The 26,382-nt window shown below is 37.7% G+C and overlaps 1 protein-coding gene across 1 annotated transcript; it reads left to right on the top strand.

The window, feature by feature from the left end:
* Positions 1-786: 786 nt before the first annotated feature.
* Positions 787-18,234, top strand: LOC100588879 (protein CASC2). The gene is made up of 3 exons (XM_030806483.1): positions 787-1,427; positions 16,737-16,836; positions 17,658-18,234. The coding sequence occupies exons 2-3, from the start codon at positions 16,750-16,752 to the stop codon at positions 17,877-17,879; spliced, it is 309 nt and encodes a 102-aa protein (XP_030662343.1). The 5' UTR covers positions 787-1,427; positions 16,737-16,749; the 3' UTR covers positions 17,880-18,234.
* Positions 18,235-26,382: the final 8,148 nt, after the last annotated feature.

Raw genomic sequence — 26,382 nt, 5'->3', positions numbered from 1 at the left:
ATCAGGTCCATTTTCAAGGCTCAGGTTGTTTGTTATTTGAAATCCACATTGCCAAATTGTTGTCCAAAAGAATAATATAAATTTATATGCTCACTAGCAATATGTGACAGACTATTTTATCATACCTTAATGAACATTGTTTTTATCATTTAAAAATACTTCCAGCCATGAGCCTATAGTCCCAGCTACTCAGGAGACTGAAGCGGGAGAATGGCTTGAGGCCAGGAGGTCAAGACTATGGTGTGCCATGATACCACCGGTGAATAGCTACTGCACCAGTAGGTTGTCCACCCTGGGCAACACAGTGAGACCCTGTCTCTAAAATAAAAAAAAAAAATTTAGTATTTCCTAATTTGTAAAGTAAAAATTGATATATTTGAGTTGCTTTAATTTACATTTTCTCAGTTCCCCATGAGGATAAACATTTTCTCACTTAAAATACTGGTCAAATTTTTATTATTATTATTTTTATTTTTATTTTTGAGGTGGAGTCTCACTTTGTCACCCAGGCTGGAGTGCAGTGGCGCGATCTCAGCTCACTGCAACCTCCACCTCCCGGGTTCAAGCGATTCTCTTGCCTCGACTGACGGAGTAGCTGGGATTACAGGTGCAGGTGCCACCATGCCTGGCTAATTTTTGTATTTTCAGTAGAGACAGGGTTTCACTATGTTGGCCAGGCTGGTCTCAAACTCTTGACCTCAAATGATCTGCCTGCCTTGGCCTCTCAAAGTGCTGGGATTACATACATAAGCCACCTCACCCAGTCTATATTTTTATTATTTTTAAAATTTGTGTGTGACCTTGCCTGTTTATCTGTTAGAATATCAGTGTTTTTGTGTCAATTTATATTAACTTTTTATTATTATAGATATAATTTTTATATCTGTTGCAAATATACTTTTCCAGTTTTTGTTTGGCTTTTTAAAACTTCATGAAAATACAATAAATTACACACAAAGTGCAAAATTAGACAAAGTTGAACCTACACCGTCAGCACAATCAAGACAATGAACTTATTCATCGCCCCCAAAAGTTTTGACTTCTTCATTCCCCATCCCCAGGTGACCACTGATCTGCTTTCTGACACTAAGTTTTTCTAGAATTTATGTTAGTGAAATAATATAATATGTACTCTCATTTTGTTGCTACTCTTTCACCAGGAATTATTAATTTCGTGTTCAATCACGTTGTTGTGTTTAACAATAGTTCATTCTCTTTTTCATTGCTGAGTAGTATTCCATTGTATGGTTTTGCCAATTTATTTATTCATTCCCCTGTTAATGGACATTTTGTTTCCAGATCTCTGCTATTACAAATGAATATGCTATGAGCATATTGTATAAGTCATGTACAAGTCTTCCTGTGGATATGTGCTTTTGTTGCTCTTGGATAAATAATACCTAGTAGTGGAATGGCTGGATCATATAGTAAGTGGATATTTAATGTTTTCTAAAACTAACAAACTGTTTTCCACATCAATTATACCATTGTATGAGAGTTCTAATTTCTTCACCTCCTCACTAACATTGGGTATAGTCAGCCTTTTAATTGATTTAATTTAATTTAATAGATTTGTAGTGGTATCTCATCACAGCTTTAATTTGCATTTTTCTATTGTGTAATGATGTCAGCCTTTTTTCATGTGCTTATTCATCACTATATTTCTTCTTTAATGAAGTATCCTTCAAATCTTTTGCCCATTTTTTGTTTTTTTAATTATTGAGTTTTGAGAGTTATTTATATATTCTGTGTATAAGTACTTTATTAGATATATAATTTGCAAATGTTTTCTTCCCATCTGGGGCTTCTTTTTTCCATATTCTTGGTAGTGTCTTTTGAACAGCAGAAGTTTTAAATTTTGATGAAGTCCAATTTATCAATTGGCTCCTTTCTGAATTAAGCTTGGCATTGTATCTAAGTATTTTTTGCGTAACCCAAGGTTACAGTTTTCTATGTTATTTTCTCAAAGTTTTACATATCTTTGCAAATACTTATCCAATTGCTCTGACCTATTTAAAAAAGAAATTGTCCTTTTGTCACAGTATTGCCTTTGCACTTCTGTTGAAAATTAGTAGGCTGGATATGTGAAGGTCTAGCCTGTACTCTATTCTATTCTATTTGTCTCTTTTTCAATCTTTATGTCAATACCACTGTGTCTTGACTACTGTAATTTTATATGTCCTAAGTCAGGCAGTGTTAGTACTCCAAATTTGTTTTTCTTTTTCATAGCTCTTTTGGCTATTCCAGATCCTTCATGTTTTTATATGAACTTCTAGAATAAGTTGGTCAATTTCTACAAAATCATCTGCTGGAATTTTGATTAGGATTGCATTGAATTTGTAGATGACTAAGGAAACAACTGAAAATATAATTTCACTTATTGACTAATGAGCATATGATATCCATTTATTTAAGTCTCTTTTAATATCTTTCAGTCATGTTTTCATAGTTTTCAGTATGCAGGTCTTTCACATCTGCATTAGTCAGGCTTCTCTTTAGGGACAGATCTTTAGCCAGATCTCTCTCTAAGTATTTCATGTTATATAATGCTATTATAAATGGTATTGTTTTTATAATTTTAATTCCTGTTTGTTGCTAGGGTATATGTATGTATATATATATTTATATTAATTTATAAATATATATTTATATATATATTCAAAATTGATTTTTTGCATATTGTTCTTGTATCCTGCAAGCTTATTAAACTCATTTATTAGTTGTGGTAATGTTTAGGTAGATTTCATCAGATTTTCTGCTCAAATCATTATGTCTTCTGCAAATAAACACAGTTTTACTTCTTTTCAATCTGGATGACTTTTATATCGTATATTGACTTATTACACTTGTTAGAAATTCCAATAAATGTTGAATAGAAGCGGAAAGAGTACACATTCCTGTCTCATTCCTGTTCTTGGAGGGAAAACATTCAGTCTTTCACCACTAAATATAACGTTAGCTGTAGGTTTTCAGCAAATGCTTTTGAACAGCGTGAGGAAGTTCCCTTTTATTCGTAGTTTGAGGAGAATTGAATGTTTATGGAGAAAGAAACAGGAATGCTGTAGAATTTTGTGAAATGCTGATTCTGCATGTGTTGTGATCATCAAATGATCTTTGTTTTGGGTTTATTTGTATGGTGAATTATCATTGCTTTTTTAATGTTGCATAAAAAAACCTTACATGATAGACATGATGTATTACCCCTTTCAATATATTACTAGATTCAATTTGCTGAAATTTGTTTAGAATGTTTACATCCATGTTAACAACAGTATTAGTTTGTAGTTCTCTTTTCGCATAATGCCTTTGTTTGGTTTAGCTATCAGGGTAAGGCTGGCCTCATAGAATGAGTTAGGAAGCATTCCTTCATTTTCAATTTTCTGGAAGACTTTGTTTACCATTGTTATTATTAATTTCTTTAATGTAGAATTCTCCAGTGAAGCCACCTGGGCCTGGAGTTCTCTTTGTGGGAAGATTTTTACCTACAAATTCAATTTAGACATAGGGCTATTTAGGTTATCTATTTATTCATGAGTGGGTTTTGATAGTTTGCATCTTTCAAGGAATTTGTTTCTTTTGTCTAAGCTGTTGAATTTTTTATTGACATAAAATTGTTCATAAAATCTCTTTATTATTCTTTTAACATCTGTAGATTTTGTAGTGATATCACCCAACTCTCTCATTTCTAATACTAGTAATTTGTGTTTTCTACTTTTTTCTTGATCAGCATAGCTAGAGATTTTTCAATCTTATTGATGCCTTCAAATAACTAATTTTTTGGTTCATTAATTTTCTCTACTGTTTTTCTGGTTTTTATTCTATTAGTTTCTGCTCTGATCTTTATGATTTCTTTCTTCTTATTATTGTGTGTTTTATTTGCTCTTTTTTTGCTACTTTTCCAAGGTGAAAAATTAGGTCATTTATTTGAGATGTTTCTTCTTTTTTCGTGTATGCATTTAATGATAACTGTATTTCTGGTACTACTTAACAGCATCTCACAAAGTTTGATATGTTGTATTTAGATTTTCATTCAGTTGAAACTATTTTCTAATTTCCCTTTTTGATTTCTTTTTGACCAGGGGTTTATTTAGAAGTATGTTATTTCTAAATATTTGGTGATTTGCCAAATATTTTTCTGTCATTGTTTTCTAATTTAATTTCATTTTGGTCAAATAATATACTTTGTGTCGACTTGAATTCTTTTAGATTTTTTGTGCACTTTTTGTGGCCCAGAATATAGTCCTTGGTAAATGTAATTTATGTCCTTAAAAAATAATGTGTATTATGCTGTTGTTAGGTGGCGTGTTCCATAAATGCTGATCAAATCAAGTTGGTTGATAATATTTAGATACTCTATATTATATTCTTATTGATTGTCTGTCTACTTCTTTGACCAATTAATAATAGAGGTGTATTCAAATCTGTGGCTATCATTTTGGATTTTTAAATTTCTCTTTCCAGTACCATCAGTTTTGCTCATATAATTTGAAGCTCTGTTATTGAGTACATAAATATTTGCAGTCATTATGTCCCTTAATGAACTAACCCTTTTAAAATTATAAAATGGCCTTCATTATTTCTGGTAATATTATTTGATCTAAAATCTACCTTGTCTAATGTTAATATAGCCACTTTAATGTTCTTTTGTTTAGTGTGGCATAGTATATATTGTCCATCCTTTTACTTTTTTTTTTTTTTTTTTTTTTTTTTTTTTTTTTATTATACTTTAGGGTTTTAGGGTACATGTGCACAATGTGCAGGTTTGTTACATATGTATCCATGTGCCATGTTGATTTCCTGCACCCATTAACTCGTCATTTAGCATTAGGTGTATCTCCTAATGCTGTCCCTCCCCCCTCCCCCCACCCCACAACAGTCCCCGGAGTGTGATGTTCACCTTCCTGTGTCCATGAGTTCTCATTGTTCAATTCCCACCTATGAGTGAGAACATGCGGTGTTTGGTTTTTTGTCCTTGCGATAGTTTACTGAGAATGATGTTTTCCAGTTTCATCCATGTCCCTACAAAGGACACGAACTCATCATTTTTTATGGCTGCATAGTATTCCATGGTGTATATGTGCCACATTTTCTTAATCCAGTCTATCGTTGTTGGACATTTGGGTTGGTTCCAACTCTTTGCTATTGTGAATAGTGCCGCAATAAACATACGTGTGCATGTGTCTTTATAGCAGCATGATTTATAGTCCTTTGGGTATATACCCAGTAATGGGATGGCTGGGTCAAATGGTATTTCTAGTTCGAGATCCCTGAGGAATCGCCACACTGACTTCCACAATGGTTGAACTAGTTTACAGTCCCACCAACAGTGTAAAAGTGTTCCTATTTCTCCACATCCTCTCCAGCACCTGTTGTTTCCTGATTTTTTAATGATGGCCATTCTAACTGGTGTGAGATGGTATCTCACTGTGGTTTTGATTTGCATTTCTCTGATGGCCAGTGATGATGAGCATTTCTTCATGTGTTTTCTGGCTGCATAAATGTCTTCTTTTGAGAAGTGTCTGTTCATGTCCTCTGCCCACTTTTTGATGGGGTTGTTTGTTTTTTTCTTGTAAATTTGTTTGAGTTCATTATAGATTCTGGATATTAGCCCTTTGTCAGATGAGTAGGTTGCAAAAATTTTCTCCCATTCTGTAGGTTGCCTGTTAATTCTGATGATAGTTTCTTTTGCTGTGCAGAAGCTCTTCAGTTTAATGAGATCCCATTTGTCGATTTTGGCTTTTGTTGCCATTGCTTTTGGTGTTTTAGACATGAAGTCCTTGCCCACGCCTATGTCCTGAATGGTATTGCCTAGGTTTTCTTGTAGGATTTTAATGGTTTTAGGTCTAACATATAAGTCTTTCATCCATCTTGAATTAATTTTTGTATAAGGTGTAAGGAAGGGATCCAGTTGCAGCTTTCTACATATGGCTAGCCAGTTTTCCCAGCACCATTTATTAAATAGGGAATCCTTTCCCCATTTCTTGTTTTTGTCAGGTTTGTCAAAGATCAGATAGTTGTAGCTATGCGGCATCATTTCTGAGGGCTCTGTTCTGTTCCATTGATCTATGTCTCTGTTGTGGTACCAGTACCATGCTGTTTTGGTTACTGTAGCCTTGTAGTATAGTTTGAAGTCAGGTAGCGTGATGCCTCCAGCTTTGTTCTTTTGGCTTAGGATTGACTTGGCGATGCGGGCTCTTTTTTGGTTCCATATGAACTTTAAAGTAGTTTTTTCCAATTCTGTGAAGAAAGTCATTGGTAGCTTGATGGGGATGGCATTGAATCTATAAATTACCTTGGGCAGTATGGCCATTTTCACGATATTGATTCTTCCAACCCATGAGCATGGAATGTTCTTCCATTTGTTTGTATCCTCTTTTATTTCATTGAGCAGTGGTTTGTAGTTCTCCTTGAAGAGGTCCTTCACATCCCTTGTAAGTTGGATTCCTAGGTATTTTATTCTCTTTGAAGCAATTGTGAATGGGAGTTCACTCATGATTTGGCTCTCTGTTTGTCTGTTATTGGTGTACAAGAATGCTTGTGATTTTTGTACATTAATTTTGTATCCTGAGACTTCGCTGAAGTTGCTAATCAGCTTAAGGAGATTTTGGGCTGAGACAATGGGGTTTTCTAGATATACAATCATGTCATCTGCAAACAGGGACAATTTGACTTCCTCTTTTCCTAATTGAATACCTTTTATTTCCTTCTCCTGCCTGATTGCTCTGGCCAGAACTTCCAGCACTATGTTGAACAGGAGCGGTGAGAGAGGGCATCCCTGTCTTGTGCCAGTTTTCAGAGGGAATGCTTCCAGTTTTTGCCCATTCAGTATGATATTGGCTGTGGGTTTGTCGTAGATAGCTCTTATTATTTTGAGATACGTCCCATCAATACCTAATTTATTGAGAGTTTTTAGCATGAAGGGTTGTTGAATTTTGTCAAAGGCCTTTTCTGCATCTATTGAGATAATCATGTGGTTTTTGTCTTTGGTTCTGTTTATATGTTGGATTACATTTATTGATTTGCGTATGTTGAACCAGCCTTGCATCCCAGGGATGAAGCCCACTTGATCATGGTGGATAAGCTTTTTGATGTGCTGCTGGATTCGGTTTGCCAGTATTTTATTGAGGATTTTTGCATCAATGTTCATCAAGGATATTGGTCTGAAATTCTCTTTTTTGGTTATGTCTCTGCCAGGTTTTGGTATCAGGACGATGCTGGCTTCATAAAATGTGTTAGGGAGGATTCCCTCTTTTTCTATCGATTGGAATAGTTTCAGAAGGAATGGTACCAGTTCCTCCTTGTACCTCTGGTAGAATTCGGCTGTGAATCCATCAGGTCCTGGACTCTTTTTGGTTGGTAAGCTATTGATTATTGCCACAATTTCAGAACCTGTTATTGGTCTATTCAGAGATTCAATTTCTTCCTGGTTTAGTCTTGGGAGGGTGTATTTGTCGAGGAATTTATCCATTTCTTCTAGATTTTCTAGTTTATTTGCATAGAGGTGTTTGTAGTATTCTCTGATGGTAGATTGTATTTCTGTGGGATCGGTGGTGATATCCCCTTTTTCGTTTTTTATTGCATCTATTTGATTCTTCTCTCTTTTCTTCTTTATTAGTCTTGCTAGCGGTCCATCAATTTTGTTGATCTTTTCAAAAAACCAGCTCCTGGATTCATTAATTTTTTGAAGGGTTTTTTGTGTCTCTATTTCCTTCAGTTCTGCTCTGATTTTAGTTATTTCTAGCCTTCTGCTAGCTTTTGAATGTGTTTGCTCTTGCTTTTCTAGTTCTTTTAATTGTGATGTTAGGGAGTCAATTTTGGATCTTTCCTGCTTTCTCTTGTGGGCATTTAGTGCTATAAATTTCCCTCTACACACTGCTTTGAATGTGTCCCAGAGATTCTGGTATGTTGTGTCTTTGTTCTCATTGGTTTCAAAGAACATCTTTATTTCTGCCTTCATTTCATTATGTACCCAATAGTCATTCAGGAGCAGGTTGTTCAGTTTCCATGTAGTAGAGCGGTTTTGAATGAGTTTCTTAATCCTGAGTTCTAGTTTGATTGCACTGTGGTCTGAGAGACAGTTTGTTATAATTTCTGTTCTTTTACATTTGCTGAGGAGAGCTTTACTTCCAACTATGTGGTCAATTTTGGAATAGGTGTGGTGTGGTGCTGAAAAAATGTATATTCTGTTGACTTGGGGTGGAGAGTTCTGTAGATGTCTATTAGGTCCACTTTATGTAGAGCTGAGTTCAATTCCTGGATATCCTTGTTAACTTTCTGTCTCGTTGATCTGTCTAATGCTGACAGTGGGGTGTTAAAATCTCCCATTATTATTGTGTGGGAGTTTAAGTCCCTTAGTAGGTCACTCAGGACTTGCTTTATGAATCTGGGTGCTCCTGTGTTGGGTGCATATATATTTAGGATAGTTAGCTCTTCTTGATGAATTGATCCCTTTACCATTATGTAATGGCCTTCTTTGTCTCTTTTGATCTTTGTTGGTTTAAAGTCTATTTTATCAGAGACTAGGATTGCAACCCCTGCCTTTTTTTGTTTTCCAGTTGCTTGATAGATCTTCCTCCATCCCTTTATTTTGAGTCTATGTGTGTCTCTGCATGTGAGATGGGTTTCCTGAATACAGCACACTGATGGGTCCTGACTCCTTATCCAGTTTGCCAGTCTGTGTCTTTTGAATGGAGCATTTAGCCCATTTACATTTAACGTTAATATTGTTATGTGTGAATCTGATCCTGTCATTATGATGTTAGTTGGTTATTTTGCTCGTTAGTTGCTATAGTTTCTTCCTAGTCTCGATGGTCTTTACAATTTGGCATGTTTTTGCAGTGGCTGGTACCGGTTGTTCCTTTCCATGTTTAGTGCTTCCTTCAGGAGCTCTTTTAGGGCAGGCCTGGTGGTGACAAAATCAGTCAGCGTTTGCTTGTCTGTAAATTGTTTTATTTCTCCTTCACTTATGAAGCTTAGTTTGGCGGGATAGGAGATTCTGGGTTGAAAATTCTTTTCTTTAAGAATGTTGAATATCGGCCCCCACTCTCTTCTGGCTTGTAGAGTTTCTGCTGAGAGATCAGCTGTTAGTCTGATGGGCTTCCCTTTGTGGGTAACCCGACCTTTCTCTCTGGCTGCCCTTAACATTTTTTCTTTCATTTCAACTTTGGTGAATCTGACAATAATGTGTCTTGGAGTTGCCCTTCTCGAGGAGTATCTTTGTGGCGTTCTCTGTATTTCCTGAATCTGAATGCTGGCCTGCCTTGCTAGATTGGGGAAGTTCTCCTGGATAATATCTTGCAGAGTGTTTTCCAACTTGGTTCCATTCTCCCCATCATTTTCAGGTACACCAATCAGACGTAGGTTTGGTCTTTTCACATAGTCCCAAATTTCTTGGAGGCTTTGTTCATTTCTTTTTATCCTTTTTTCTCTAAACTTCACTTCTCTCTTCATTTCATTCATTTCATCTTCCATCAGCGATACCCTTTCTTCCAGTTGATCGCATCTGCTACTGAGGCTTCTGCAATCTTCGCGTAGTTCTCAAAACTTGGCTTTCAGCTCCATCGGCTCCTTGAAGCCCTTCTCTCCATTGGTTATTCTAGTTATCCATTCTTCTAATTTTTTTTCAAAGTTTTTAACTTCTTTGCTGTTGTTTTGAATTTCCTCTCGTAGCTCAGAGTAGTTTGATCGTCTGAAGCCTTCTTCTCTCAACTCATCAAAGTCATCCTCCATCCAGCTTTGTTCCGTTGCTGGTGAGGAACTGCGTTCCTTTGGAGGAGGAGAGGTGCTCTGTTTTTTAGAGTTTCCAGTTTTTTTGGTCTGTTTTTTCCCCATCTTTGTGGTTTTATCTACTTTTTGTCTTTGATGATGGTGATGTACAGATGGGTTTTTGGTGTGGATGTCCTTTCTGTTTGTTAGTTTTCCTTCTACCAGACAGGACCCTCAGCTGCAGGTCTGTTGGAGTTTACTAGAGGTGCACTCCAGACCCTGTTTGGCTGGGTGTCAGCAGCGGTGGCTGCAGAACAGCAGATTTTCGTGAGACCACAAATTCAGCTGTCTGATAGTTCCTCTGAAAGTTTTGTCTCAGAGAAGTACCGGGTTGAATGAGGTGTCAGTCTGTCCCTACTGGGGGGGTGCCTCCCAGTTAGGCTGCTCAGGGGTGAGGGACCCACTTTAGGAGGCAGTCTGACTGTTCTCAGATCTCCAGCTGCGTGCTGGGAGAACCACTACTCTCTTCAAAGCTGTCAGTCAGACAGGGACATTTAAGTCTGTGGAAGTTCTTGCAGAGTTTTTGTTTGTCTGTGCCCTGCCCCCAGAGGTGGAGCCTACAGAGGCAGGGAGGCCTCCTTGAGCTGTGGTGGGCTCCACCCAGTTCGAGCTTCCTGGCTGCTTTGTTTACCTAAGCAAGCCTGGGCAATGGCGGGCGCCCCTCCCCCAGCCTCGCTGCCGCCTCGCAGCTTGATCTCAGACTGCTGTGCTAGCAATTAGCGAGACTCCGTGGGCATAGGACCCTCCGAGCCAGGTGCGGGACACAATCTCCTAGTGTGCCGTTTTCCAGGCCCGTTGGAAAAGCGCAGTTAGGGTGGGACTGACCCGATATTCCAGGTGCCGTCTGCTTCCCCTTTCTTTGACTAGGAAAGGAACTCCCTGACCCCTTGCGCTTCCCGAGTGAGTCAATGCCTCGCCCTGCTTCGGCTCACGCACAGTGCGCTTCACCGACTGTCCTGCACCCACTGTTAGGCACTCCCTAGTGAGATGAAACCAGTACCTCAAGCAGAAATGCAGAAATCACCCGTCTTCTGTGTCGCTGGGGCTGGGAGCTGGAGACCGGAGCTGTTCCTATTCGGCCATCTTGGCTCCACCCCCCATCCTTTTACTTTTAACCTTTTTGTGTCTTTATGTATAAAGTGTGCCTCTTATAGGCAGCATACTCCATCTTATCATTTCTGCTTTTAGTTAAGGTGTTTCCATCACTTACATTTAATGTGCTTATTGATATAGCTATGTTTAAGTCTATCATCTCACTATTTGTTTTCCATTTATCCCTTCAGTTATTTGCTCTCTTTTCCTCTCTTTTTTTCTGTCTTCTCTTGGATTAATTGAATATTTTTTGTTACTCAATTTTTATGTCCTTTGTTGGTTTCTTAGCCATAACTCTTTGCTGTCATCTTTATGATTGGGTTTATACTATACATATTTAATTTATTTAGGGTTTACAGTATACCTATTTATTACACTATTCCTTCAAGTGATATTATATGATTTCACATATGTTATAAGATTTTTTTTTTTATTGGATGCTTCCGTGTCTCCCTTCTTAGGCCTTGGCTATTGCTACAAATTTTACTTTCACATATGTTACAAATCCATACTACATTGTAACTATTTTTGTTTAAATAGTCAGTGATTGTTTAAAAATACTTTAAAACCAGGAAAAAAATATTTAACTATATAGATACCGTATCCTCTTCTTTTCATTCCTTGATGGAAATCTATATTTTCTGAAAACTCTGAAGAAGGCTTTATTTTACCTTTGTTTGTGAAGCTATTTTTATGGTACAGAACTCTGGGTTCACAGATTTGTTTGTCAGCTCTATAAACATGTTGCTCTACTGTCTTCTCACATTGTTTCTAACAAGAAATCTGTTAGAATCCATATCTTTATTCCTCTGTATGCAGCATAATTTTATTTTTCCTATGACTACTTTTGAGAATTTTTGACTTTTTAGAAAAGTTTTTAAAACAATTTTACTTTTGAGCAATGTGATTATGATGTGTCTGGGTGTGGTTTTCTTCATGTTTCACGTGCTTGTGTTTTGTCTAGCTTTTTGGCTCTCTGGATTTACAGTTTCCATGAAAACTTTTCAGACATTATTTCTTCAAATTTTTTTTTTCTTTTCCCCATCTCTCCTGCTCTTTGAAAATTCCAGTTCTAGTTATATTAAGCCTCAAAAGTCCCACAGCTCACTAATGGTGTTTTCATTTAAAAAAATTTTTTTTCCTTCTGTGCTTCATCTTGAAAGTTTCTGTGGGTATATCTTCAAGTTCACTGATCTTTCCTTCTGCAAGTTCTAATCTTCTGTTAATCCCATACAATGTATTTGCCATCTCATACATTGTAGGTTTTCTTTTTAGGACCTCAATTTGAGTATTTTAAAAATGTCTTCCATGTATGTCTCTGCCTAATGTTTTAAACATGTGGAATACATACAATAATTGGGTATTCTTGCTTGCTACTTGTAACATCTATGTCAGTCCAGTTGCTTTTGATTGGTTTTTTTTCATTGCAGGTCATAGTTTCCCATTTTTCTGCATACCTAGTTATTTCTACTTGAATGTCAGACAGTGTAAGTTTCCTTATTGGGTGCTTGATATTTTTGTATTCCTGTAAATATTTTTGAGCTGTTTTGTGACATAGCTGAGTTATTTTAAAACAGTTTGGACTATTGGGTCTTACTTTTAAGATTTGTCATGTGGTAGCAGAGCTGTACTCAGCCTAAAGACATTAATTTCCTGCCACTATCAATGCACTATGAACTAATGCCCTATGAACCAGGAAGTTGTCCAGTCTGGCTGGTGGGAACACACCACTTTCCAGATCTGTGTTATGCTGGACTCTGTTGCCTCTAACCCTTTCAGTTGTTTTTTCACCTGAGTTTGGATAGTTTCTTCGCACACCTGTAATGAACAATCATCAGCTAAATACTTGCAGGGGGTCCTCGGCAGATTTCTGGAATTCTCCTTGTGTGCCTTCTCTCCTCCCTGGCACCCGTCTGTCTTGTGAACTCCAGCTCCTTTGGTCTCCCCAGATTCTCAGCTCCACCTCTTCAATGAGAGAATCTGCCAGGTTGTCTGGTCCTGCACCATCACCTGGAAACTCACTCCAGGCAGTCAGCTGGGGCAATCCTAGGGTCACCTCATTAATAAACCTGTCTCTCAAGGATCAGTGTTCTCCATTGTTTGATAATCAGTATCTCAGAAACTGTTCTGAAGATATTCTGTTGGCTTTTTGGTTGTTTCAGGAGAATAAAATCAATCTGTTTTATTCCAATTTGATTGAAAGAAAAAGGCCCTGCCCAATATCTTTTTACATAAGTACCTTTTGTGCATATATCTTCTAGAGTCAAGCTCTATTGCTTGTAAGAAAGAACCTATATATTACGTCCTGTTTGAATCCATAAGTCCCTCCAAAGGGCAGAATCAGACTTCACGTATTTTCCTGTTTCAAAGGGTTCCCTTCTCTCCTGAGCTGCCCATTAAGATCCTGTCACCTGGGGCAAGTGCCTCCATCTGTCAGGTGATTTGCAGAGCATGACTTTCACTCTCTGCCCTCCCTCCAAGACTCCCTTAAGCTCACTAACTATGCCTCATCCTTTAGGGCTCTGCTTAAATGCCAGCTCTTCAGGAAGCATCTTTCCCTGACCCTTAGATTGGATTGGGATTCCCCTGCTAAGTATTCTCACCACTTTCTGTACCTACTTACATTTTTAATCCTTTCACTCTATTGTAATTATTTGTGCTTAAAAATCAGCATCCTCCATTCAATCATGAGCTTCAGAAGGACAGGGACTCCTCTGTCCTATTCTTTGCTTTATCCTCTTTGTAGTGACAGGCCCATAGCAAGTACTTAGTAAATATTTGTTAATAAGTGAATAAACAAATAAATAAACCAATGAATCAATGAGTGTACCTTACTTATAAGATGATAAACTGGGACCTTCTGGATGAATTGATTGATCAGGTGGCTCTGGCTTGATGATCTTTCATCTTAGTAATTTTAAAATGCAAAAGCACTATCAACTTAAGTTGAGAGGAAGTTGTGATTCCCACTGCAGGGAGAAGAGGGCAGTTTACTCGCCGAGAGTGATTTCCTCAGACCACCACCCACAGGGAATAACCCTTGTTTCTCCAGAGGGGAAAGAACGTAATGTCCAAACAAGTCAGACCTGGAAGGAAGCTTTAGAAATCAGTGAGTTCAACTCTTTCTTCCACAAAGACAGAACAAGGAGGAGACCTGCTGAGGTTATGGGGCTGTTTGGTGGCAGAACCTGGACCAGAAACTGAATCTCCTGATTATTCCATGGTCTTTCCACCCCCTAACTTCCATATAGCCCCACACCAATTTGAAATTGAGCCTGGGGAAGTGGAGCCCCATAGATAATTTCTGACTATAATAATGTCACTGATTTGTTGGACTTGCTTTTCTGCAAAAGAGAAATACAATAGCAAGCCATATCTTCCATACAGAAGAGCATTTTCTAATAAATCCATGCAACTGGAACTCTGAAAACCATCACTTCTAGATCTTTTGGGTAAGGTCAAGTGTGGAAGTCTGAAATACCCCAAACGTTATATGTTGTTAATACTAATGGTCATGAACAAGTATACATATAAGTATCTGTATATCTGTATATAAGTATACGTGTAAGTGCATATAAGTATATAAACAAGTATACATGTAAGTATCTGCAGGTACAAGCTGAAGCCAACCTATTTTAAAAATAGCAGTGAGCTTTATAATATATATGAACTCATTTCAACTGCGTGTGTAAATCACCACCTGTATCTGCAGGGAAAGTGTTTTAACCCAGCATGCTGCCCCCAACCAACATCATTTCCAGCTTTGAACTTATCCTGGGACTGCTTTTGCTAGCCAACTACTCTGCAGCTGAAGTGCTATTGTTCCCTTTAATAATAGCCTAAGCAACTATTCCTTTTTAATGCAAAGTCCTGGAACTTAAGGTGATTACAAGATAGTGACTCACCTTTTGTCTCTTTCTGTGCCTCCACCCCACCTAGATCTTTCTGCTCCTGCAAATTTTAGTGAGTGGGTTACCTAGAACACCAATCCAATAAAGGTTGGACTAGAATACCAGACAAGAAAAGGATGAGCTCATTTCCCCTCTATGCTGTCAGTCTTCGAACATAGTGAGACCTATTGTGAGTCTTCCTGCTGGGGAGGGTCTTGCGGTGCCTCCCACACACTGGCTGTGAACTTGTTCCCAACAAATGAGTCTGTGGGTTGGGAATGTCATCTATCTGAGCAGGTATCTGTCCATATACTATCTCATTACCAGTAAAACTCTGAGCCTAAAGGTGACACATGGCCAAGAGCTGCTCTGCTGTTAACCATGCACAATCGGTGGCAGCAAAGGTTGAAGTGAGCATAACCTGCAACCTTTCCATGGAAGCCTTAAACCTTTCTCACAGTGGTTCTGCCCATTGTCAGACAATTATATTAGAGAAAGGTTTTCATTTTCATAGCATGTTCAGATTTTGGAGGGAAATGCAAAGAGCAGTGAAGGAGGAAAGGTAAACCCTTCCTCCCAGGCTTCAACAGAGTCAACCCGGGAATCAATGAGATGACAGATGTTGGAGACAGATGTCTGAATATCCACTCAATAGTCAGGCTTAATGAACTAACACAGGAAGAGCAATTAGAGAATTCATTAATTATACTCTAAGTTCACTTTCATTGTTAATTCTAATCCTTTATTTGGGCTAATGACTTCAGCTTTTCTTATAATAATTTGTGCCTATCAGTGAATGATAACATCTTCAAATTTCCATAATTGTGTAAAATTCAAACTATATGTGTAGCTCTAAATTGGACCTAAAGTAGCTTCTAAGGGTACATAAGACACTTCAAGATAACATAAATGAGGAGAAAAACAAAAGTAAGAACATAACATGGAGTAAAGAATAAGGCTAATATAAAAATACAAACTACAAAGTCTTATACACTTGCTTCAGGTTCTATTTTATAAGCGGGAATAGCTCAGATAGCTCAGCCAATATGTTCACCCATTAACAATGCACAGGCGTTTGTTTAGTCCTACAATTAAACATGTGCCACAGTAGATCCACTCTAACTCAATAGTTTGCTAATTGTTTGTTATTCTTGCATAACATGCTGTCCTGTATTCTTTAATCATCTATTACAAAAACAAAAAAACAAAAAAAAAAACAGAAATTCCTTCAGTGAATAAAACATAATGAAAAATGCATTTTTATTCCCTTTATGAACTCTGGCCAGCTTCTAAGAAAGGGTAATGAGATTTTGCACAGCTCAACTCTAAGTCTTGATCCTGAACCAATAAATATGCACTCATTTGCATACTCTCTTTCCATCCTTCTTGAGCAAGCCACACTGACACAAGAGCCTCCTTGCTAGGCACGGAAACTGTTTCAAGATGTTTCAAGCCGAGAAAGGGCCACCTGCATGCATTATGGTTAAGACTTTAAGTTATCTTACTGCTCAAGTCTTCCTGAAAAAAGTTCAAAAGGTGTTCATCTGAATCATTCATGCTTTTGTTATCCGTGACCTAAAGCAATATGGTAGCTTTTTTGTGTGGGGGCTGGTGGCGGGGCAGAGATTGAACTTTTATTTTAAAAACATTTGTATGCTCCAATATTTCAATAATATATGGATTTTTATTATATTCTAAAGTTGTACTTGATATTACATATGAGCTAACTTCTAACATGAAGTATTATAAAAAGGATACAATTTATTTAAAAAATCTACCATTTTGATCAAAAAGAAACCCATATATGAAAATATAATTTCACATAAATGTAAGATTTTTATCTTGTGCATTTTTGTTTGATTACATAAAGTGGGAAAAGATACAGCTTAATTTACTTCTAAGCTGATATAAAATACCTAACTAAACTAGAAAACAATTACAGTAGCATAATTTTATTTGCATCTATGAGTATTATTTTTGTGATTTCAGAGCCAGAAAATGCATGACACAGGAGAAGATACACTCTCATCTGTTCAGTGAGAGATGTGCAAATCAACATCAACACAGAACTGCTGAAGAAAAAAAATGTGTGTGTATGTGTATATATATGTATATGTGTGCGTGTGTGTGTATACATATATATATATATATTTACATACATAGTATGGGCTATTTCACCTTTGCAAGCTGGGAGCCATTAAGTAATGGCTCCCACCACTCCCCCACCCCCTTCAGTAAAACACATCCTGAACATTGGGCCCATGTTTTCAAGAAGAATGTGCCCCACTGCCCCTTGGAAACTCCATTTCATTTACTTGGTTCAGTTAGTTAATGACGGTCCATTTTGACTCAAATATCCAGTTCCCTTTCATCAATCATGTCTTTCTGGACTGTCAGTTTTAGGGCAAGGATTACAAAGCCCTTCCATGCAGATATCCACAGAGAAAGACCCAGACCCACATCCCCATTTAGGATTGCTTAGGGACTCGTTTCTTCCACTTCCTTCCAAATGCAAAGAATGAGCTATGTGAAAGGGGAAAACCCCACTGGAAAATGAATGTTGGTGACTCAAGTGTTAATCTAGAAAGTCTTATGATTTGGTGCTGGAAAAGGGCATTGTAATAAGATGGTTCTTTATACCACGCAAACCAGGGGAATACAAAACACTGTCAACCATGGAAATAAGATTTAATTTGGAATCACAACATATAGGGTTTTTTCCACTTTAAATTCTTTTTATTCAATCATATTTGTTACAAATATTCAATAGAAATCCAGTTTTTCAAGACTGAAATTGTCTTTAATGAAGCAAGCCATGTGTGGCTTTTCAGGCGAGCATTTTCATGCTTGGTTAATTGTAAGGATGTTCATATTCCTTTCCCAAAAAATATTAATTGTGATTCTGCTTAGGTCTCTGAAAAGCAACTTATTCACTGGAGATGTGAGGAGCCATCCACACATCACAATTCTATAGACATCAAATGCATGAAGCATTTCGGATCTGCTTTAAGACTGAGGCAAACTTTCCATCTGGACACAGCCGACCATCCATGTGTCATTACAATGAATTCAGCACTTCCCTGGAAGCTGGAAGGGTCAAATTCAACTTCAGCTCTGCCGCTTGCTGCTTAACTTGCTGTTTAACCTTGGGCAAGCTGCCATCCCACACGAGGCCAAAGGTGTCGGTTTTTAAAATACAGAAATTGGGTTCCATGAGGGATTATCAATATACTGCTGGTCGGCCAAATTCCATCTGCTACTTGCCTTTGTAAATAAAGTTTTATTGAAACACGAACATGCCCATTAGTTTACTCTTGTCTATGACTACAAGGGCAAAGTTGAATAGTTGTTACAGAGACCAGGCTCACAAAGCCTAGGTTATTTACTATTTGCCCATTTACAGAGTAAGTTTGCCAGCCCTGGACTGCTTAATTTTTTGAGTTCTTTCTAATTCTAGAATTCTTTATATATTTTATGAAACCCCTAATGTTTATATATTAATTATTTCAGTACCCGGTCTTTACTGAGTTCCTCCTATGAAGCATACATCAAGGTATATGTGTGATACATTAACTAAACTTTGTAACAGTATCTTAAATAGGATTTCAATGACTAACGGCTCTTGGAAATATCCAAGGTAACATTTAGGGGCAAATGTCTTATGATTTGATTATCATCGGTAAATAGAGCATATCTTTTTTTCTACTAACAATGTTTAAGAAGTTAAAAAAAAATCAAGAAAACCCCGTATGGCACTAGAGACTTATTGCATTAAGACATCATCTTAACAGATTGTTTAGTTTTGGTAATATAATTTGACATCTAAACATAAGCTGAGAGGGATCTCCCTCAAAACCTTTGATAATATGATTCATTGTCAAATGTTTGTTTTGCCTATCTGGCACTCATTAATTAATTCTTTTTAATATAGCTTGGATTTACTGATTTTGAAAAAGAGAATTATTCTTATTGATGTTGCTAAAATATCCAGGTGGCTTGAATTTCACCAACTAGATAGTTTAATCTAGCACATTTGTGTAGCCCTAATCAAATCTTTACTAACAGATGTGAGAAGCCCAGTACTGGAGCTAATGTTTGTGTCTCAATGATAATTAAATTAGCTTAATAAGGAAAATAAATGAACAATAATCACCAAAATTTTTCCCTAAACCTGTGTTATAGTCTTAAAAACATTTTTTCCCCTATGGAGGCTTTTGGTAATAAAACACAAATTGAGGGATTTTAATTAAAAGAAAATTTTTTTTCAAGAACTGGTCATGTACTAAATTGCTTATAATCAAATAATCAAGTAGCATTTCTTTTATCATAAGAGCAAAACCTATAATTAAGCCAAAATTCAAATTTGTTTTCAAAGGTTGAATAATCTTTTGTTTTGGCCAATAGTATGTGGATTTTTTTTTAAGTATTATCTCTTCATAGTATTTTCTAATGGATAGGAAACGCCTTTCTCAGGTTGAATGATTATTTCCACATAGAATTATTTCCTGCTTACAACAGTGCTCCACTGATGTAATGGCTCAGTGAATTGGCTTTATAATTCATTAATCATAGGTCACATTGAGCTTTTGGCTCCAGGTGACAGTACCCACCACAGGCCAAATAACTTCTCATTTAAAGGCAATTTGTACAAATAGGGAAGGTGAGGATTCTCACAGTCCCAGAGGGATTGAAGAGGTTTTAAAAACCAAGATAAGGCATTTTTATGGAAGGCAGGTTGATGGAAGAAAGGTGGCCATTGGAGGAGGAGGCAGATGGCTTTCAAGGGAGGCCCTGGAGCTGCCGCCATGGGGAAGGCCATGTTGCAGCTGCTGATCAGAGCACATTGGATGGTGTTTCCGTGTGAACATGAAGACAATGCTGCCTCTGTTCCTGTGACGCTGCGCTCTGACCTTGCTGGAGGTGAAGTGGTGTCAGCTGTGCTTACAGGACGGTCAGTGGTGGTGGAAAAGAGGCCAGTGTGACCTGTGAAGGACTGGGCCCCTCTCACTCAACCCGAGTGCCTGCAGGTGTGGCCACCTTTATTTGTGTATTCTACTGTATTTATTTATTTGCCTGGCTAATTAGCTCTGTGCCACATTCCTAAGCTAGATGTGTCCCTTTGTGAAAGAAAGTGAGAGGGAGAGAGAAAGACTGAGGTGGGGGAGAAAGAGAGGAAAAGCAAGCAAGAAGAAAGAGAGAAAGAGAAAGGAAGAGGAAAGAAAGCGAGAGAAGGAAGGAAGGAAGGAAGGAAGGAAGGAAGGAAGGAAGGAAGGAAGGAAGGAAAAGGAAGGAAGGAAGGAAGGAAGGAAGGAAGGAAGGAAGGAAGGAAGGAAGGAAGGAAGGGGAAAGAAAGAGAAGGAAAGAAGGAGCCTTCTAATTTTATTTCATTTCTCCAATAAATGTTCCTATGTTAAGACTTTAGACAAAGATTAGAAATATGATTTGACAGAAAGTGTATGGATGTGTTGTTCTATTACATTGTGAGTAAAGTATCCATGGCAATATACAAATAATACAGCTCCTACCCCTATTCTCTGTTCTTACTTCCATGTGTTGTCTTAACTTTTTAAATTTCAAGATAATATTGCGCTTATTTATTCTTCCATGAGGAGGCCTAGGATTTAGCTTGATTAGAAAAGCTGTGGAAAATGAATGTGCTAATTACTTTAAATCAAATTGAAAATAAATTTTATCCTGTTTCATGCAAAACATAGTGTATTTGACTGTTAGTTCATTCAACTAATAAAACCGATTAAGTCTATAAGTGATTGGGCACTTAATAAGCCAGCCCCTGTCCTAATGCTTTCTTTATCTCATGTAATTCACATCATGAAGCGATGGGAAGATCTCAAGTGACGCATTAGCCAGAAGAAGAAATCAAGCCTGCTATCAAGACTGACACTGGGAGAATTTCTCCAGGGCGCTTAGGTGAGGGTCTACGTTTAACCTTCCATGGCTATGGACTCCACCTCCACAAAGCACAAGCACTCAGGCAAGTTCGCAGTTTTAGCATGAAACACACTTTGGGGGCATGATCACGTGACTCACACTGAGTCACTAGAAGTTGTGTTAACATGTCTGGTATACAAATTTAAGCATAAATATTCCTTCAATCTGAGAAATTTATATAACTAATTAATTTAAAATATTTGAACTATTTGTATGGGAACAAGAGCTTCTGGCTTACAGAATTCCCAATATATAGGGCAGAGCAATGCATTTAGAAGATGACATGAAGTATCAAAAGTATTGCAAACCAAATCAGTAGGACAATTGGGAAAAACTGAAGAAGGTCTATAGATTAGGTAATAGTGCTATATTGATTCTAAGTTCCTGATTTTGATTTTTGTACTGCAGCTATGAAAGACAATGTCCTTATATGGGGGAACTACAACACTAAAATATTTAGGGGTAAAAAGATATAATGCCTACAATTTATTCTCAGATGGTTCAAGAAAAAAAATGTACCCATTGATCTATTACTCATTTGAGAGAGGGAGAGTACACTAAAGCTACTGTGGTAAAATGTGAACATTTTGGAAATTTGGTTGAAGGGTATATAGAAGCTCTTTGTCTTATCTTTGCAGCTTTTTCATATGCTTGAAATTATTTCAAAATTAAAATGTAATGATAAAAAAAGAAACTTTAAAATAAGCAAGGCTCTGGGCTGGCCTGATTTTGGAAGGCACGGTGCCAGAGGTATCAGTAAAATGCCAGGGTGTTTTGAGACCGCCATGGCAGAGAATGTTTCTCTCAACATGTTTGGAGCTTGGTTTCTGGAGGCCAACATGATCATTGAATCTTGATGTCTAAAATATTGTTCATTTGCCAGCAATTTATTTGACTGGCTGCTGGAAAATGTTTCACTAAACAAGGAGTGCCAACAACAAAAAAAGGCACACTACCTTAGCGTTAAATACTCCAAGTGTAATAATATGTGTCAACATGTATATTGTTTTCCTTATAGACAAGTGTTTTTGTATGCTGAATTTTCAGTTATCAATACCAAATATTAAAATATTCCTATGCGCGGTGGCTCACACCTGTAATCTCAGCACTTTGGGAGGCTGAGGTGGGCAGATCACTTGAGGTCAGGAGTTCAAGACCAGCCTGACCAACATGGCGAAACCTCGTCTCTACTAAAAATACAAAAAATTAGCCAGACATAGTGGCGGGTGCCTGTAATCCCATCTACTCGGGAGGCTGACGCAGGAGAATCGTTTGAAACTGGGAGGCGGAGGTTGCAGTGAGCTGAGATCACAGCACTGCACTCCAGCCTGGGTGACAAGAGTGAAACTCCATCTCAGAAAGAAAAAAATATATATATTCCTATAAATGTAGATGGTTCACAAACACCCTGGATAAGATTAAGAAGCACCTTCATGAAAGTATATTTTATACTCGAGGGGAGATAACAGAAACAGGGAAAGTAACTTCAGAACTAAACTAAGAATATAGAAGAACCATAAAATTTAAGAACAAATAAGAATATGAGACTGGAAGAAGGTAATATATTTCAATTCTTAATGTATTGAGTGCTTAATGCTTTTTAAGGTTGCCCTCTGTGCTTGACACAGGATTTTCACTAGCACCAGTAAATTAAGAAAATAAATAAATAAACAGAGGGAATTTAAATGTCAAATGTTTCTCCTGACTTTGCTTGGACATTAAGTACTTGACATTTAGGAAGTAGGAGAGGCCCTGGACTTAGTCTATGGACCCAAAGCCAGTTCTAGTTCCAGATCTGCAACATATGGGGAGTCACCAAATGGCTGCCCTTCTCCAGTTATGTTGCCCTATCTATAAAATGAGGAGGTTAGTGTACATTTATGATAACTTATGGCTATTACACTCTGACCAAAAACACTATATGAGCTTCCCTTGTTAGACAGAGGACGTAAATTCCAAGGAGGAACATTCAGATTATTCTGGAAAAGCAATTAAATGCAATTTTATTGCATGTAATATTGCTTGAAAATATTGAGCCTACAGGCTAGAAGTCAGTTTTGGATTATGTGGACAGTGTGGTTTTCATGAGTTTTTTTTAACAAGAGAAGTTGACATGCAAGCAAATCATATGTATATTTTTCTTTTTAGGTTGAGTGTTTAACTAAAAGGTAACCCATTTATCTACATTTTAAAATAATTTTTTTTGTACTAGAGACATCCTTAGTGAGTTTGGTGGTTCCTTCTTTTTTACCCTCCTCCCAAGAAGAATTTATATCTGGAGAAGTCACTCAAATGTCAATCTTTTCCTGCTACTTTCAATATTTTTCCACCTGTACTATTATTTATTTAACTTTTTTTTCCACACTGACTCATTTTTTTAAACCTTAAGTGCCTACCCCAACCTCATGCATACCAGTGGTATATGCATTTCACCCTTCGGGAAAATATGCCATAAGGGTTGGCAGTGATAATGAAATATTTTTAATTTGCCAAAGCTTCCACATATATTAGTTTATCTAATCCTTACAACCTCCAATTTTACAGATGAGAAAATGGAGACTGAAAGAGATTAAATGATTTGTTCTAATTACACAGCTAATTAGTGATTAACTAGAATTTACGTTCAAATCTTCTAACTCCACATCCCATGATCTCCTTGCCACATTAACAACATTATGGATTGTAAGATTCATGTTTCTTTTCCCTTCTTGAAAGTATTTTCCGTTTTGACTGTGTTCCCTATCCCTAGTTTTGGGGAAATGGGGAATGTGTGGATTTCAAATAAAATATCCAGGGTTATGTACTATATGTTTATCATATATTATTCTATAACTATGCTATATACTCTATGATAAGTAGTATGTATTATATAATATATATTATTTGATTTAAAGACAGAAAGTTCTGATATCTTGGTTTGATTTTTGCTACCCACTCACAAGCAGAAGAGTTGTTCTTTAGCTGTTATAAATTGAGCTTATTTCCTTGTGAATTCAAGCAAACATGAAATCCTCTGCTTTTAGTGAAAGAAATCAGATAAGTTGCTGATTGGAATGAGCTACTCCGGTTTTCATTTATTTATTTTTAGCGTTCATTGTCTCGGTTGGTGAGTGCATCTTGGTTGAAAGGAGTTAAAAATACAGTCAAAGAGATTTTCTTTCCTCCTTTCTTCCTGTGGATCATGACCTTTGCTTTTTTCAACTTCCTCAATTTAGATTCAGTAAATTGTCATAGAGTGCCACAACACCTGCTTCGGTACTTGAGAAATTGACTTTTCCTGCAAATTACCCTGACCAGTGACCTTGTCTTGGCTACCAAAGAGTTTGGAGAAGGAGGGAGGCTGTATGTGTGGCCGTGCCCCAGCCCATGATTGGTATTTAGCTCTTTGAAGTTCAGTTATCTATTTAATGTACAGGCATTCTGAAACAAATGCCACATTATAATCATCAACCGGAAAACCCAACTATCGCTTCTTAGAGAAATAACATTTGATCTTATGAGGGATGGACTGTGGTATAATTTAAGAGCTTCCAATGATAATTTTCTTAAAGAAGGGGACATTTGGTAGATTTGTCTTTTTGCTGTGAGGGACTATCTCGGTTAGGTGTCAGTGTAATTATGTGAGAGTGATAGGACGGAGGATAGAGACAGTCAGCAGTCAGCGTTTGGTGTTTGGTGTCTTTCAAAGGTGCTTCTTTTGCAGGAAAATTTAAGATCCATGCCTCCTGCCACACAAGCATTGGAAGAGATCAAAGGCCACCCCTGGAAGCTCAAGAGGTAAAATTATATTTTTATCCTCTAGCTTTGATTTTTGGCAGCTTACCGCATTTTTTAAAAAATTAATTGCTCTGTCCAGCCAGCAGGTGTTAGCCCTCAAGTGTGGGCCCAAGGGCCGGCTGCTGGGCAGGCAACTTAAAGGCCCCATAACTCACCACAACCTTGAGCTCCCTCAGATTGGTCCAGGAGAAAGTTCTAAAAGTACTTCAAGGCCAGATGACATGGGAACCTGTGTCCCTGTCAAATATCAAAGAAAAACAGTTAGACTGTAAAAATGTAAACTTTATAAAGCATGCACTTAATTTTGACAAGCTTTTAGTATCGAGTTGCAGATTTTAGGCAATAAGGCAGCTTAGGCTAAAATTGGCCGTAGGAAGCAGAACCTGAAAGCTCGTTTAGAATTATATGGGGAGACCCTGACTCATTTTTTTCCACATCTGTTCAGTTTAATTTAGACAAGATGAAAAGTTTGATGCACAGCTTAAGGAGTCAAATCTCCTTTTTTACCTGTGATTCTCAAAACTCCCAAGATTTTTCTTGCTTTTCATAAAGTTGCATGAAGGTTAACTTTCATTTTGTAATTGATTAGAACACTGTTAAAATAGTGTTTCAAAATTGTCATGCTGTAAATGAAAACACAAGGGTTGGTTTTTTTTTTTCTTTTTTTCCTCTTTAAACATCTGAAAGAGCAGGGCTTAATAAAATATTTGACCTCATACTGAGTCGGCTTAGAATGTCTCTAGAAAGCCTTGTTTCATCAGGGCCATCTGTGCCCTGTACATGGCTGTGGAGTTATGAAAGCTATGGCACAGAGAACGTCCAACCGTCATTGTCGTGATGAAGAGACTGGTATTGAAGGATCTTGTATAGCTTTAGTGTGTCTCTGGGTGTATAGATGCCTTGTGGATGTGTCAGCTTGTTAGGTTACAACAAAGTACTAATGAGTTTGCAATAGTTGGTATGCCAGGCAGTTACTTTTAATTTATCTCACCAATGACTGCTCTCTCATTTCAATCCATCAGGGAAGGACCAGGAGAGTCCATGGGGGGCATGGGCAAATATCAAAACCTAAGTTTTCTACTAAGTAAATACCTCCGATTCACATCTCACTGGTTCTGGGGAAGCAGAGCGACCACTCTGTATAAAACAGCAAACTGAGAAAGAGATATATAGGTCATCAAGGCCACCTGCTTGCTTGGTGGCCACTCAAGTTGTCTTCTGCTCAGAAGTTCTGAGAATTGATAAAAGTGATCATCGGAAGTGCCCAGTCCAGCTCAGGCCAGTCCATATTGCAGCCAAGTAAACTATTTTTAAGGGTTCTTGGGGTTTTGAAAAATATTCTGACTGGTGGCTGGGTGTGGTGGCTCACACCTGCAATCCCAGCACTTTGGGAGGCCAAGGCAGGCAGATCACCTGAGGTCAGGAGTTTGAGATCAGCCTGGCCTACACGGTGAAACCCCATCTCTACTAAAAATACAAAAATTAGCCAGGTGTGGTGGCACATGCCTGTAATCCCAGCTACTTGGGAGGCTGAGGCAGGAGAACTGCTTGAACCCAGGAGGTGGAGGATGCAGTGAGCCGAGATCACGCCACTGCACTCCAGCCTGGGTGACAGAGCAAAACTCCATCTCAAAGAGAAAAAAAAAAAAGAAAAGAAAAAAGAAAAATATTTGACTGGAGGGTTAGCTGTATTCCTTACTTTCTCTTTCTTCCCACCCCACCACTCCAAAAAACACTGGCTCAGTGACTAGGCCGCTGATAGCACAATGTGCTTTCTCACATGGAGAGGAGGCAAAGCTTCAGCATGTGAACTGTATTCTCTACAACATATGGTGGAGAAAACAGACAGTGGGAAGGGGAGTGATTTGTGACTGTTCATCCCAAAGCGCGTTCTATTGTGTTGCCAAAA

Source organism: Nomascus leucogenys, chromosome 3 (assembly GCF_006542625.1).
Source record: "Nomascus leucogenys isolate Asia chromosome 3, Asia_NLE_v1, whole genome shotgun sequence".
NCBI classification, from domain to species: domain Eukaryota; kingdom Metazoa; phylum Chordata; class Mammalia; order Primates; family Hylobatidae; genus Nomascus; species Nomascus leucogenys.
The sequence above is the reverse complement of the archived record's forward strand: the minus strand, read 5'-3'. Positions and strand labels throughout refer to the sequence as shown.